This window comes from Brachyistius frenatus, unplaced genomic scaffold, assembly GCF_029030835.1.
Source record: "Brachyistius frenatus isolate BFR_SWC_R1_liver_20210118 unplaced genomic scaffold, ASM2903083v1 Contig_7, whole genome shotgun sequence".
Taxonomy (NCBI): Eukaryota; Metazoa; Chordata; class Actinopteri; family Embiotocidae; genus Brachyistius; species Brachyistius frenatus.
Window position 1 is genome coordinate 7,051,226 of NW_027210606.1, and position 16,757 is coordinate 7,067,982.

The 16,757-nt window shown below is 39.8% G+C and overlaps 1 protein-coding gene across 3 annotated transcripts in view; it reads right to left on the reverse strand.

Moving 5' to 3' along the window:
- Positions 1–16,757, reverse strand: part of dclk2a (doublecortin-like kinase 2a) — a 41,540-nt gene that overhangs the window by 12,345 nt on the left and 12,438 nt on the right. For 2 of the 3 annotated variants that reach the window (XM_069689270.1, XM_069689272.1), the window contains exons 3-6: positions 4,651–4,780; positions 2,560–2,658; positions 2,097–2,147; positions 268–347 (exon numbers count right to left, since the gene is read on the reverse strand). In XM_069689270.1, the coding sequence (XP_069545371.1) occupies positions 268–347; positions 2,097–2,147; positions 2,560–2,658; positions 4,651–4,780 (360 nt within the window). The remainder of the gene's footprint in view (positions 1–267; positions 348–2,096; positions 2,148–2,559; positions 2,659–4,650; positions 4,781–16,757) is intronic. The other variant, XM_069689271.1, reaches the window with a different exon arrangement.

Consider the following 16,757-nt stretch of genomic DNA (forward strand, 5'->3'; position numbering starts at 1 on the left):
AGTCAAGAAGTCAGACCTTTTGCGAGTTGACTTAATAAAAGCATTTGTGTCAATGTGAGATGAAGCATAAAAGTCAGTGACAACATACAAATCGACACAATGGGTGAAAGTTAAATTAAAGGTTCTGCACAATTTATAAGTTTGTCAGTGTCTGTTGTATGTGTCTAACATGTGTGTCATGAGTCTGAATCCATACATACAGAACATACTGCATAAAAAGAATAGTGTAGACACGTTGCTATACACGTATGTGACGCACTGTCTTACCTTAAAACTGGGAATGATTTGGGGGCTGGTGGGAGATGGAGTGGAGGACTTTGTCGACTTAGGAGTTGAGATACCGTTTACTGTAAGAGAACAGGAAAGAGACATGAAAAAGCAGAGGAAAGATAACTCAATGAAACTCATTATTTGCAGGGAGCACAAGTGTCCCAGTTGCAGAATACTGTATATTTACTTCATCTCCTGTAGATGTATAATAACAATAGTATGTATAAGTCTCTGCCATTTGTCGGGTCCTGCTGCCGCTACTGTTCCTGTCAGCTGTTGAGCTCATGAATGAATGAAATGCTTTGGTTCATCATGAATGGCAAAACAGCGTTATAAATACTCCTTCACACTATCAGTAGACTTCTCATGCACATACAGTAGGAGTGTTTAAAAAAAAAAAAGAAAAAAAAAAGGTGCGTGAGCACACAGCAGGGGTTGAGAGCTTCTATGGTTTGAGTGATTAAATTCCTCAAGAACAGAATATTTCTGCCTCTCTCTTCTGGTACAAATACAGAGACATAATGCGTCAAACTTTAAATCCAAGTATTCATCTGCATAAACCCAGCTGAGCTGAGACAAATCATTTCAAACTGCCTACAGGCTGCGTCTTTGCACTGCTGTTTCACAGTTGTGACTTTTAGTTTCATTCTAAAGTCAAGTTTTTTGCCATTTCAGGTACTTCTAGATCAATATTTGATAAAACAATTGAGTCATGAGATTGAGTGAATGAGATGAGATTACACTGTAGCTTTACATATTTTTCAAGTATATTTTATCTCGAGTATCTCAGCTGCTATAGAGGAACAGACGTGAAGTGAAGCTAACTGTTCAGTTAGAGCTGAATCTAATTAGCACCGCCGAGGACTGTATATGAAACTGCCTCTACACACAAGGGAGGCTGTAGCTCAGTCGGTAGAGTGGGTTGCACACTTAATCAGAAGGTCGGTGGTTCAATCCCCAGCTCCTCCTGTCCACATGCCTAAGTGTCCTTGAGCAAGACACTGAACCCTAAAATTGCTGCCGATGTTGTGCCATCGGTGTGTTGTAAGTCGCTTTGGATAAAAGCGTCAGCTAAATGTAATATAATAATAACAAGGCTTTTCAGACTTATTTTTCATCGTCCCTCTTGTGCATCTGACATTATATATATATATATATATATATATATATATATATATATATATATATATATATATACCAGCATAATGCATCACGTTTTACTCATACTTATGAAAACATGACCTGCAGAGTATTTTTTTATGCTTTAAGTCTTTTGTCCAGTGTTTTATACATGTAAGTACAATGATTGTTTATTGGCCCTCTAAACACGAGTGACCTACAGGTCAGTACTGCCTGAATTCCTCCAGTGTAGATACAGACGGAGCTGCTGTTGCTGCTGCTGCTGCTGCCTCTCTGATAACGTGCTGCTCACGTTAACCCTCCTGTGTAGACTCGGTTTAATCAGTTCATGGCTTTAAATCAGAGGACTCTGCAGCAGCTCAGAATAGATAGATGTGTACAGTTCAAAGCAGCTCCATGGCCTAGTCTGAGCAAGGAGAGAAAGAAGGTCAAAAGAAAGTGAATCTCTCGCGCTTCAATAAAGTGAAAACTTTTTGAGATGCAGAATATGCAGACATCACTGGTGTGGAAAATAAAAAAATAAAACCTTGCTTGACTGTAGTACTTATTTATTTGCTACAATACAAATTGATGGAGGGAATAAGAATGACTTTGTTCCATTTTTATTTAATACATCGGGCTTAAGTAAAAAAATATTGTGTTGTTATGCAAAAAAAAGTGTTTTGAGCGTAAAATTGTAGCCTCACCTGGGGACTTGATCGGGGACTGACTGGTGGAGTAGTGGACATGTCGCCTTGCTACAGTAATTTATAAAAAAAAAAAAACATAGCAGTCAGACATATAATATATTCACATTACAGCATACGTTAGAATTAATTGAACCTCCAATGGAAAACGGAGACAGCTGCCACTCTAAACTTGTCTTTAAACTTGATGTAATGGCTTTTACTGATTAGTCAGCATAATTTCAAACAACTTCATCCCAACTGTTGAGAGTTTAAGAACGAGGCTGCCAAATTAAAACACTTAGTGTTATTTGGCTTGAAAAATATTTTCACACATATAATGGAATAATTTCCACAACTTGACCTTTGAGATTGTCTACTTACAAGGCAGTATGTTATCTATGCATGACTATCTATTGATTTTTTTTTTTAAGGATATGGCAGAGGTCTCTGTGTTGTTGTGTGTGAACAGTGTGTGTCTCACCTGCACCAGGGGACTTGCTGCGTCGTGAAGGTCCGGGGCTCTTAGCTGTCCGGCTTGGAGTTGTACAGCGGCTGTACGAGGTCTTCAGCACTCTGCATTCTGGGGATACGACACACTCAAGGTCACGAATGTATATAATGAACTCCTCCTTTCACCAAACTTGTGCTTTCTTCTCAAAAACAGAGCCAAAATAGGAATATGATCCTGGCAATTTATGTGTGCTAATTTAAATACTGCTGGCCACAAATGATTATGGGAACAATGACGCAGCATTGTTTGGTCAAAACAAGTTAAAAAGCACAGGAGTATAGAGAAACTGAGGGCTAAGCTACTTTAACCCTGTGTTATTGTCCAATATGTTTTGATACTGAATTCTTTTTCTTTACAGACACCAACATGATACCCTAATGATACTCATGTAGAGTTTATGACTACTAAATTACTATAACCTCAATTGTTTGCAAAACATACCATAGTATCTTTAAATGCTGAAACACATTTTCATTTAAAACATGGAGTAACACAGACACAGATTCATACTGATCAGTCTAGTACACACACTGTAGACTTCTCATAGCTGATGCACTGTATGGAGGAGCATTGCATTGCATTTTGCAGTTTGTATTTTCCTCTGGAATACTAAAACCTTGGCTCAAATTCTCACTGCACATCATGAAAACATAAATGACGTGTTGCTGTGGAGCTGTGTTTAGTAAAAGCAGCTTGTAATGAAGCTTGTATTAATTAGGGTAGGGGAAAGGAGAGCTATAATGTAAGAAATGAAAAAGACACTTATAGTGCATTTCTAATGTGTTTCCCTTGCTGTATGTCAGCAGTTTCCCATTTCACCGAGTGATCAAAGCAGCTCTGAGTGTGGTACAATTCCTGGCATGCTGCAAGGATGAAATACCAACAAACCATTTCATTTTTTCTAGGCCGAACCCTAAAATCACTATTTATCTCTTACTAGTTCAGAGGATTTAGGTGGTTTTATCTTTGTTTATTTAACACTGCTGTAACTGGATTATTCTATCAAATTAAGAATGACTCTGGGATGAATGACTGCAAAGCCTAAACACTCACAAGAGATATGGAAATTTAAACAGCTGTGTTTCATGTTCAAAAACGGATGCTTTTCTGACGAAAGCTAAACTAAAAGCCAAACTACAACACACTTCATTACATTTTTGTAAAATTTGTTACACATATTTCTCTTTGCTTGTTTCAACTGTAGAGCGTGTACTGGACCTATTTTACGAAAAGGGAGAGCAGCTTCTTAAACTTCAGCAGAGAGTACAGTGTCCCTTTTTTTGTTCTTTCAAAGACCTAATTCTTAGAAGTGGAGCACCGGAGTGTAAGTGGGACGAAAGCTCCAAAGTATCTCTGAATACGACCGATCCACCATCACTCATCCTCAGCAAGAGTTAACGCTGTGTGTGAGGATGTGCCTCCCTGTTGTTAGCTAACCTGACCAAACAACACAAATATTAAACAGGATGTCAGTGCTTCGGACTGCAACTAAAATAAATTCCTTTTCCCGACCCAGGAGGTTTGTTCAATTTGAGCTGAAGTTCTGCAGAGCTCTGACAGTGAATGCATCTGCTGGTTAAAGAGGTCACATCCTGCTTGAGTTCTCTCAAACTTTCAGTGAGTTTTCTGCACAATGAAGGGGCGATAACAAACAGGACGTGCATAGCAAGTTTAGCACATATAGGAGAAAACATGAGCACACTGAAATTTCTACAAACACAGACAACAAGAATGCAACTTCTTTTCCTTACCTGACAGCAAGAATGTGAGTCTGAAAATGTGTTTAGCTGCTGGAAAAATTACTAAATGTACTAAATACGCTGAACTTTAAAAACAAAAGCTAATTTTTCACTATTAAAATGGCAATATTCTGGACCTTATTGTATATATGATTGTATAAGAAAAGTGTCTAAATTTACACAAAACTCATATCCTGCTGTCGACTTCCTGAAGGAAAAGACTGTTGCAAGCAGTTGCAGGAGAAGAACTGGAAGGGGAAGAACACCGCTGCTAACACACTCACACAAAGACAGATGTTTAGTTCGTCTTAGTCAGGCCTACCAGTCATAAAGGCTGTGGAAGCCTTACCACTGTGATCCAATACAAAGTCGTCCTGCGCATAGCGGTATTTCTCTGGTCCGCAAGCTATGAACACGTCATCATCCCCGAAGAAGTCGTGCAGGCAGGTAATCTGTAGAGAGACGAGCAAGGAGAGAACAGATTTTAAAAAAAATGGTAATATTGATCCGAGTGTTTAACTGCCCTGAAGGTCGGTAGGGGTGGTGGTGAAGAAATGATCTGATCTTTATAAGTTATCCATTAAAAGTTAAAATTCTGCTCATACTTTTTTAATTCAAACTGAAATATTGAGGTTGTATTGGCAAAATGTACTTATCATCTACAAGGAATACTTTAAAGCCACCTAATGTATATTGTAAAAGTATCGTTTAAAAACTTGTGATGCCATAAATTTTAGTTCTTAGAAAAATGAGACTGGGTGAAAACTGGTGCAGGGTACTTTATTGTTCTGGAGCTTTTGATCGAATAATAACCTTGTCGTTTAGAAACACACAAGTGAGTGAACCTTCAGTTTAGATTGTTTTGTTAAATGCTGTTTATTAGTTCAAAAATTAACTGTCTTGCTCAACTATGAAATGAACAAGGAAACGAAGCCTGAGAGGTGCTCGGAAACATGGAAAGTTTCTACATCTACAGTTGTGTGGCTTCTGAGGGAAACTCAATCTGCTGCTGAGGACCTTGTGATACATTCAAATGCTCCACAATTAGCACATAAATAACTTGTTGTTTGGTGTGTAAAACCTTAATCTGCACAGTAACTTGTAACTTTATTCATTGGATAAGTATGCAAAATTATATTTATATCTTCATCAACTGAACATTATCGAATACTCTTGGAGGTATTTGAGCAAATGTACTTAGTAAACCTCTCTTTAGGGGTACAACCATGATACACATCTATTGTAAAATGTGTATTCCAGCACAGCTCATTTATCTCTGAATAATTACAGTGACAGATATGAGTTTCCTTTATAAGGCATGGATGACCAAACAGTAAAAGTTTTAGCTATGCATATGGAAATCCATTCGTTTTTGATGTAGCTCGCTGTGTGCAGTCCGCTCTTTTAAAAAGGCCAATTAAAATCAGTCTGTGAGATGAGTACGGGAGAGCAAAGTGCAACTCTGCGCACTCTGTGTTCGAGTGAACAGCATAGAGACACAAAAGGAACAAGCTGGGGTCAAATCATCCGACATCCAGAATACTGCAGAGTCTTGAGGGGGAAGCAGTACGGTTGGAGTTTGTGCTGCAGGGTAATTTGTCTTGCTTTTTCTATTCTGTCTCACACTGTGATCGTCATTTTCTCTGCAGCTCCCAATGTCTTTTGGTTTTACACCCACCCCTGGAGACAGAGACAGGATCTACTTTTAAACTACAGAGAGTTATGCCCACACACACACACACACACACACACACACACACACACACACACACACACACACACACACACACACACACACACACACACACACACACACACACACACACACACACACACACACACACACACACACACACACACACACACACACACACACACACACACACACACAGGTTGCTGTGGGTGGACAAGTAGGAAGACAAAAAAGTCAAACATCCCTTCATTATGCCACCGCCCACCACACAAGTGCACCAACACACTGGCATACATACTGTATGTATGTGAACACACATGCACATGCACACGCACAGACACACACACACACACACACACACACACACACACACACACACACACACACACACACACACACACACACACACACACACACACACACACACACACACACACACACACACACACACACACACTTGAGAGTAAGGGGGAGTGCAGCATGGCTTAAGATTGTGGGCAGATGGATCCTCTGGGGGAGATTGGGGGCTGACACAGTGGGGGAAAGTGTTTGTGTGAGTGTGCAGGATGACTAGTAGATGTGGATAAACGGCTACTGAAGAGCATGAACAATCCCAACGGGGAAAAAAAAAGAAAAGAGGTGGAAGCTAACAGAAGTGGAGGAGGAGTGAGAACTGTGATGACTAAAACAGCAGAAGTGTAGTATTGAATACCACAAATACACAGTATTATCGTTCTCTAAGCTCAATTACACATCTATTAATAATAAATAAGACACTTTACATGGCAGTTCTGCTTTGTCTACATTCAGAGAGCACGAGTTAAAATGAAACAACATTCCATGACATTCTCATAAATCATTAAAAATGGTCATATTATACCCTTTATTTAAAAAAAAAAAAAAAAAAAAAATCTCTGGGGCAACCCGATGATTTCTTTGTTTGGCAATAAATAAAAACACACAGTGAAAGCAGAGGAGAAGTGACGATATAATATGAGCCTATGCTGAGCTGTGGCACATTATCGAAGGTTTGACATAGCTGGAGTGAACGTCATTCTTTAGACGAGCTCCCACTCTGGAATTTGGCAGCTGATCGCTACGCTGTACTTTCAGGGCACAGGTGTTAGAATCACCATGGCAACAGCCCACAAGGATAGTCCAATGTGTGTGTCAAAGATGGACTCTGGTGTAGTGCGAGTTTATGTGGCGAGAGATTATTATATGCAGACATTAGGTAATGTTTCTCATTGACCTCTGACCTTAATCCACATACTGCTTCCTGGTGTGCAGATGTAATCAGTAGTGACACTTTCCTGTATTTTTCCATCCACTCAGCAAGCTGTGTCGGCGTGAGGCTTGCTGCTCATTTGTTTGAGGGCAGTGTGAGACAGCAACACGGTGACTGCTGAGGTGAGCACTGTCCCCTGGCAGAGAAACCACCTGCTGGGGTGACATCAGCAGTCAGAGGACCTTGGTGACAGTTTAAAACGTCTGACATTTTGGGATGTTCACCTTTTCACTCTGTCCAGCTGTCAAAAATTACACGACCAGCTATTCTCAAGATCACAAATTCACATGCTCCAAAAATAATTTGTTTAATCCACGCAAAAAATGAAGTGTAATTTTTTTTTTTTAAATTTGCTGTTTTGTTGGGGCTACGTGCTGGACTATTTCTGAACCAGGTGTAGTAACTTCCTCGGGTCACAACTGGTTGCCTGGCAACAACTTAGTCCAGCGCTTAATCCAATAAAACGCTAAGTAAAAATGTTTAACGTCACATTTTTATGTATTAAACAATCAAGATGTCGTGTGTTTCTTCGTGAGCTTCGGAGGTTCTAGTGGGTGGATTTTGTTTTGGACAGCGACTGTACATGTTTGGCCATTTCAGAGAGTGAAGCTGTTGAAGGATTCAAACACAAGCAATATTTCAGTGTTGTAGCCTCTCCAAATTGGGGTAATTTTTTACTTCTTTATAAACTTATGGTAGATGCATTTCATGAATTTATAGTATTTTGAGGCCTTGGAAGCATTACTTGAAGAAAACAATCTCAACTCTCAAGGTCCAAATAGTTGTTTATTCAACAAAATCATTCAGGGATTGTACAATCACTGCACAGCAAACAAGTAAGTGACCCGAGTTGAGACTGTCAAGAAAAAAACTGTCAAGCTCAGCGTTTCCTAGAGGTCCACAGAAACATGGAAAGTTTCAACATCTGATGGCTACTGAGTGATCTTAATCTGCAAATGAGGACTTTGTAAACAGTTAAATGAGTTAATGTTTTGACAATGTGCCATTAATTTGAAGCCTTTATTTGCACTAACTTGGAACTGCATTAATGGAATAAAAGTAGTGATAGAAAACAATATTTACATCTCGCATCAGTCTGAAATCTCAAGTACAAAACAAGTCCCTCATTTACAGAGCCCATCTACCCGTGATAGACAATATTTCCACTGTCAAATATGCTATTTTCCCCAAATTTCCAGTATTTTACAATAACTCTTTTTTTTGGTCATTTTATTATACAGTTTCTGCAGTATTTTTTATGTAAAATAATTGCTTTGCTCTGTGCTACCAGCTCATTGAGAAAGGACAATTAAAATCAAAGGTTCTTGTAGGTAGATTTTGTTTCTGACGGAACCAGAGTGACCATTTAAACAAACCATCTGCTGCTGTAGATTCAAATTTATTTGGACAGATACAAGAGATCTATCGATCTTCTTATTCTAACTCTCCAAGAGGAAGAAAATAAGTCTACTTCCCAAATGTAGAACTACATGATACGGTTTGACAACCAAAAGCCAAGCTTTACACTTTCTGCTCCGCCACCGCAACATAAATTACCTCATGAATTGAAATCCTATTTGAAATCTATGCTTCAACAGGCCTTCGCCAAGTTATCTTGCGGCTGCCCCGGGACATGCTTTTCCCTGCAAACCCAGAGGCAACGGGCTTACTGTGAAGAAAAAAAAAAGACCCAGACTGGAATATTATATATCTTTGTCGAGAAAGCCTCTGGCTGCATTCTCATTTACTTTCACCCCTGCACACACCTCTCTCTCTCTCTCTGCAAGGCTATCATTGCAAAGGCCTGTGATAAAGTACTTTTCAGCCGGCCTGTGACGCCCCGGGGAACGCAAGGAATAGAGATGAATTCTGCCGGCACGGGCACCTTTTAAATAGGCAAGAATGAAAAGAGGTCATGTGGTTAAGAACTTATGTTAAATTCCACAGTCTGTGAAATTATGGTGTTTTAACTGCACTATTTACAGTGTGGAACGTGAGTGACTGTATATCAAATAAAAGATGATGTGAAATCCTTCGAACAAATTTGTTTTTGTTTATTTTGCAAACGTTCCCTATTCATTTTTGAACTACGAGTTGAAGAGTGTGAGGTCATAAAAAGATATATATTACTCATCATATCAACCTAACACATTAAGCATAGTCCACTTTCACTTTATAGAAATATAAGAAAATTTAAGAACAGTTAAATGACAAACTGTAGATAATTATAGGGGGAAATTAAGCATCGTTTAAAAAACAACAGAGCAGCAGCTGAATATCTTGCTTTTGCTGACCTCCAGTTAACTTTTCACATCGCTGCAGTGATGCAGAGGTGGACATTAGGTTGTGTCTGTATGCCGTGACATCCCAGCTCAGCCCAGTACCACACCAAATCATGTAATACACCGGTCAGTTGAAAAGAGATACCTTGCTCATGCTTGTTCATGTGCCGTGCCTTGATGAAGGTACATGCATGTATGATCAGGGTCAAAGTAGGAGGTCATGTGCCAGAGGTCAAGTGACGAAGTCCAAAAGTGCTAAAGTCCGAGTAGATGGGGAGGTAAGTTTGAGGTGGTTGTATGGATGAGACCCAGGACTCTCACCAAGGATGCCTGGATTTGAGTCTGTGATAAAGCAATGTGGATTTCTTTAAAGAAATCTTTTCCAAACCCTAACCAAGAAGTTTTGGTGCCTAATCCCAAAATTGTGTTGTTGTTTTTTTACCTAAACCTTACAACATAGTTTTTAATGCTCTAGACGAGGCAAAACGTGACCGACACAATATGCTGTAGAGAACTGTCTGATGTATTAGATGTTTTGGCGTGACATTGGGTGGCTAATAGGAATCTTTTGACCAGACTCAGGTGTAGTAATCACGTAAAAAACATGTAGTGGTTTCAAGTTCAAGAAGAGTACTTCAGAAATGAATGCCAGAAATTTATTGACATTAGCTAATTACTGGTGATATTAACTAATCACATTCATGAAGATAAGGAGGTGGTCTGTCAAGCTCTGCACTCACTCATTATGGCTATGATTAGATCTCTCCAGCTTCTCACTGTTGTGCAGTGTAGCTTGATTTCTCGCTCCTCTGCCTCAGTCTCCTGCTCTTCTGGTTTCTTAACTCAATTCTCAAAGTCAGCATCACTTGTAGATTTGTATGTTTAATATACAATATTTCTCACGGAAATATGTGCAGTAAATGGAAACTTTAATATCTATAAAAAGTAAACAGTTACTGGCAAAATATTAGACTTGAAATAGATTAGATACAACATGGAGACTATGCGAACATAAACATAACAAGAAGAAATCTGCAATCCGTGTATGATTGTCAGATTGCATTGTCCATGTTTGTCTTTGCTCTTGTCAACCACCGCCAGAATAAACAGCCAATGGCCCTCTATTGCCAACGCCGTCCTGTAGGGCCTGTCTCAGGCAATCAGTGAAGTGAACTGTTTGCTGGGTTCTGTATTGGCTGGGTGACATGTCTTGAGGGTAAAACTGAAATTTGCCCTCCAAGATGCGACACTCTCCCCTCCTCCCGGATTCTGACCTTCTCCTGTTCTCACCATCCGTCTGTGTCCTTCATGTTGCCTGCTGTGTTTTTTTGCCCAGAGAAGCTTGGCAACAGAAAAAATGCAGGACAAGGCCTTCCCATGTGAGAGTAATTCAAATATAATAACAAGTAAGTGGTTTTGATTTTCAAGGCATGAAATCAAACTAAAACATAAATTATCTAAACATCATCGCAGCTTAAAGTATCAATACACTGCACTTTAGATGCAGATTTTTAGGAGGAAATGTTCTTCTCATTTAAATAAGGGCGGGGTGCCACGAACAAATGTCGCACAACAGCAGGTGCCAAGCATTTAGGGCAATAGAGAGTCTGCAAATGGATGAATAGGACACACACAAAGTAAAAACTCTCCCTGGGATGGCTGCTGAGACGATGATCACTGTAATCAATGGGTACATGAGCTCCATGTACCTCCAAACCCCTCATTGCTGCTCAGCCCCCTGAGCCAAATGAGAAAAGAAGGTGGGTGTAGTCCAGAGGGGGAAACAGAAACAGGAAGATGAAGATCTCAGCTTCTCGCCTTTGGGAAGGTCAGCCTCCACAGCACGCCTGCTGCTACAAAGGAAAAGAGCCTTTCATGGTAAACTAGAGGCTCATTCTTTCAACAAGCTCAAGCTCTCACTAACACTACACTTTTACTTATTTAATATGCAGATAGTGAGATGCCTATTAAGTTTGTCAGGGTGATGCTCGAGCTGAAGCCAACCTGGTTATTAACTCTGTTTGAACTCTTACAGATGCGGCTTCCCGAGACAGTTTCCATAATTCCTCCGGATTATAGCGGTAAATCTCAGACACGTGTAACAGCCAAGACGAGACAGCGACGGAACGAAAATGAGCAACAAGAAATCTGAGCCCATCATTAACTTACTCCCCATTAGTCACATTAACCTTTGTTTTTTTTATATAACAAATTCAAATTGGCCCAACACTTTATCCGGAGAAACTGAAAGCACTTTGGAAGAACAGATTAGTAAATTCAAAAAGTCAGATTCCCATCATTTTCAGACCAATTCACAGAAACTAACCCAGTGTAGTAAACTCTTCCGCACTCCAGCCAGGGGCTTGTTGGCCTCTCACACATTACACAGCTGTCTGGCTCGCTTGCTCCCTCTCCTCCGAGTCGTATTCACGCAAAGATAGGCATTGCAGTACATAACTTCAGTTTGTCTGATTGTACATTAGTGCCGAGCTCTTCACACTAAAAAGGAGCTGTGCAAGAAAAAAATGAAGCCTCAACATGCACACACAACAGCCCGAATGAGCCTCAGCAGATTACCTTACTCATTTAGAAAGAGAGACTCCCAGATTTATGGAGCTATTAAGAGATCCACCAGAGATGCATAAAATGTTTGTTTTTGATGGCACTTACCGTGATCCTTATTTTCCAATTAAAAACCAATATTACTGCTTCATTTAAAGTGGCTACCAGCCAATACATGTTCAAAGTATAATTATGCAGTTTCGGCAGAAGTCTCCAAAGATCCAAAATAAAAACCATCTGTCATTAACACTCCTAAGCCAAGAAGTATACCTCACGATAACTAAAGAAGAGACCATGTTTGATGTGCAAATTAAACTCCAAGATCAGGAACAGATGCATACTTCAGCTGTTAGGATCACTTGCACATACAGCTCATAATCTGCCCTGCACAAAACAAATCCATCACATCAATCTGCAAAAATTTACTGAGGCCATCTTGCCTGATTAAACTGGAGCAGACAAACAACAGTGTGTGGGCTGGAGTTTGAATGCAGCCTAAACGTATCATGATGTCAACTCTGTTGCTGGGAGAGTGAAAGGCCCACTGCAAAGAATGGAAGAGGGCCAGGCTGCACAAACAAAACAAAACAAGCAGTTGAGATCACACGGCACACAATGGATGCTCTTCCCCGTCGACGGCCTCCACACATTCAGTACAGCTGACAGCCCAGTGTGCCCCCACCCGCCCCCCTCCCTCCCCACCCACAAACACACACACCTACCCAAACACTCTCCAGCACTGTCGTCTGCCAGCTTGTCGGTTTCCTTTTTGTTTCATCAGTCCACCATGCCAGCAGCACTTGTGAGGCATGGAACAGGTACTTTTTACCTCAGAGAGGTATGTTTGTATTGCCCATCAAGGCTAATGGAAACCACAGAAATAGTGCGTGTACATGGTTGTGTATAAAAGCTATCTGCTATAGTAAGAGAGGAATTCTGGATTTATTGGTTGTTATTTCTAAAGGCCAAATAGCCACCAGGTTATGCCAAGGATTTGTTTGCTTTCAAAAAATCTTGTATTTTGAAAGACAAGTCAAATGTATTGACTTTTCTGTCTTTTTCTCTAAATTTAAAATCTATAAACTTCACTGCATGAAACTCACTTTTATAAAATGTTATCTAAGCAGGCTCTACAGCGGCCGAAAAGAAATCAACGCAATGCAAAATAATATATGTAAAGTATAACAAAATGAATTGCAACTACAGAAAAACACTGAAAATGACATCAACTTTTGTTTAATTAACTTGCAGCATTTTGCGCTCCCACAGCCAAAATACACTTCAGTCTGTACAATGTAGAGCAACCAGCTTAGACCCTGGAGTAACATACATTAAGCGTAGCAAAAAGTGTTTCGGTAATACTCTACTATGATATAATCTATCCTGCAAGATCACTAAACAGTTTTTTCTCGTAAGAATTTAGTATGAAAAGCATGATTCATCAGTGGGTCCATAATAAATAACAGAGAATACTCCTGGTTGGATGTTGTCACTGCACTGGTGTCAGATGGTGCTGTGTGCTAATGACGCTGCAGAACAATAGGCGGGCATGCAAATTTCCTGGCTGTTGACCCAAATTGCGGTGTTTAATCCAGACTTCACCCTGAAAACAGCTCAAGCCTGACAATCAGATGAAGCCCTTGTGTGGTCGTGCCTCAAGCTCATCGGACAGCGAGTCTTTCTCTTTTCTGTCTGTAACTACCAGCATGTTTCACTGTCCTGCCAGGAGGATATGCAAATAACAAGATATCATCCACTTTAATATGATAACAGGATGAGACGACTTTAGACAACTTAATGAATGCAAACCCTTTAACTGCTGGTGCCAGATAGCGCAAACGTGTTAATACATGCACTGTAAGACCTGGGCTGGTTTAGAGTATTGGGGCCAGGAGGGCATCATCATTAAGAGCGTGTCATTTGAGATGATGCCAAACTGCATCAGTGTCACGCCAACCAACATCCACCTCCCACTTGTATGTGTATGCCCCAATACCCAGCAATGAAGTGTTTTATCAACCACTACGATGGGTTCTCTTACAGCACGTGGGGCTAAACTAGTTTCTTCTTTAGATCTATTCGTAAAGTTGCTGAAAGCAGCTTTCACTAAAGAATGTGGAGAAGTTTCAGCCTCATAGAAAGGACAGGACTGAGATTGTTCTTATAGAGTTCATTCGCATTTAATGAACCAGCTTCCCTTTCATGTTCACCATGGTTGGTTTATTGGAAGCAGGTTTCTGTGGTGCCCCACAACTCTGGGAAGTGAAATTCAGTTGACATATTTACAAACAGTGTAATGTCTTTTGGAGACTAAAAAAAACTAGAGAGCAATTTTTTTTTTACTGCCACCTACAGGATGTTGCTTAATTTGTTTGCATTAGGTTTGTAAAAGTAATTATAGTAATATTTTATCCCCTTTACCATCCATCCAGTCAGTTATTTATAGTCTTTTACTTCATTGATTTGTTTTCATATTTGTTTTTGTTTGGCTGTTTAACTTCTGTATAGGCCAGTAATTGCCCTTGGATATATAAATAAAGTTGCACTGAATGTATTATATAATCATAGAAATGAAGTTAAGATTATTTATTATTTTATGGTAGCTACTTTTGCAACAGTTTATGATTTTATGTAAGTGATTTGGAGCATCCTACACAAAGTTGTTGTTGATTTGAATGCTGAATGCTTTGTGCATTACTTTTAAGATTAACACAAACAAAAGATGTACATTTTGTAGGTAAGTGCAAAAGAGAAAAATCTACAGAAAAAAATTCTCTGCTGTTATAGTTGATGCTCACGGACGTGGAAATGTCCTTCAAAATGTTGAATATGCAAAATGGATGTTGGTCTGAATTTTTCCATTTACTGTCTGGGACGCTCAGTAAAAATTGATACACTGTATGAAAAAAAACAGTGTTATGCATATTTTGGTGCAGTCTGTTGGGAGTTGTCCCAGACTTTCAGCCTGCTGCTCTTGCTCAGCAGGGCATCAAATTCTTTGTGCCTTGATAAACTGCAGCAGCACTGAGGCCTCGGACTGACCTTCAACTTTTGTTATGCACACTGTACGCATGCAGAAATAACTAATGCATTTCTCTGCCTAAAGACATCTACAGTGCAGGACTGACTGATAAAGACTGGGAAGTAGAAGGAGATGGAAACCCAAATGAAACCCATCACTTCAAGTCATTTAAACAGCATGAATATCTTTTATAAACCGACATTAGGTTTTTAAGGATATACAGTAACTATATCGTGAGTTTATTACGGAAAACACAGTCTATCCCACTGATGAATGTAACAATGTAAACAAAAAAGGAAGCTTTACATTTAAGCCAAATATCCAATTATCAGTGCTGAGTCCCATTTCCTCTCCTGTTACTCAAATCACTGTGTGGAACGAAAAGACCTTTAAAGATTTCAGACAGACAAACATTTCCGGCGGTGCAGCTCAGCAGTCTAAATGACCCGGGTCTGTTTTCAGCCTCTGGTTAATGGGCAGACGGACTGTCATCCTGATAACATCACGAAGTGAAAAGGATTGTGAAAGGCACTTGTATTTCTGGATATTTTTTTTTTAAATCAGTTTTCACATACACTGTTGTTGAAATTTTTGGAATGAGAGAAAAAAATACCAGAAATAAAGTTAAATCAATAGCACAGATTCCAGTTAAACTGTATCCTGATGTTGTCTCTGAAAAAACAAATTTGTACTAGCACACATTTACTACCTACCCTCCGCTTCCAAATTACCACTCAAATTGACTCAGTACAACAAACAGTATTATGGCTACTTAATCAAAAGTCCTTTGTTTTTAATGGTACTATGATTCAGATCTGCAGGACTGAGTGGTTGAGACAGAATTCAGATATTTGCTATAACAAAGAGAGGTGTGGACCTGAGAGCTGTGACATAAATGTATTAAACTCAGTCTGTGCAGGAGGCTAAATGTCAGATTGTGAACTACAACTGCAGACATTTTTACATTCCCTCACACTACCCACAGAGTATTTAACCAAGAAAAAGAAAGGTACGCAGTACAAAAACACTGACCGTCTTTTCTCACTTCTGTGTCGGGGTCATGCAGGGCTGAAGGCAACGTCAGGTAAAAGGCAGGAAGAAGCTCTGGATGGGATCCAGCTCTCCCGCATCAAACTAGTAACAAAAAAGGTCACTGAGCGGTCAGTGTTTTGTCCTTCATTATCTGTTCATAGACTTTTCTTTTTTCAGTAAGCACTGGAATTTGTTATGGGTGAAACAGCTAGAGGTGTGGTGTGAGCAAATGCTGCCAGACAGAGTAAAGAATTCTAAAGACAATGTTGCAGTGTATTAAATACAAAGAGTGTATATTTAAAGAAACAGACATGTTTGCATGGACAATGTGACTGAAAAGTGAAAGTAAAATACATTTTGCATGCGACTATGGCAGACTATGGTTGTCAGCTGCTCTGCACAGTGGGATAAACAGGCAGGTGGTGAAAAGGGGGGCAGGGGAGGAAGGGGAGAACAAGCACTGGCTAAAAAAGCTGAAGAATGGCAAATAAGCTTGGGGACATTTCAGCCCACCTCCTCTATGGTGACCACCATCTTCCTCTGTCCTTCC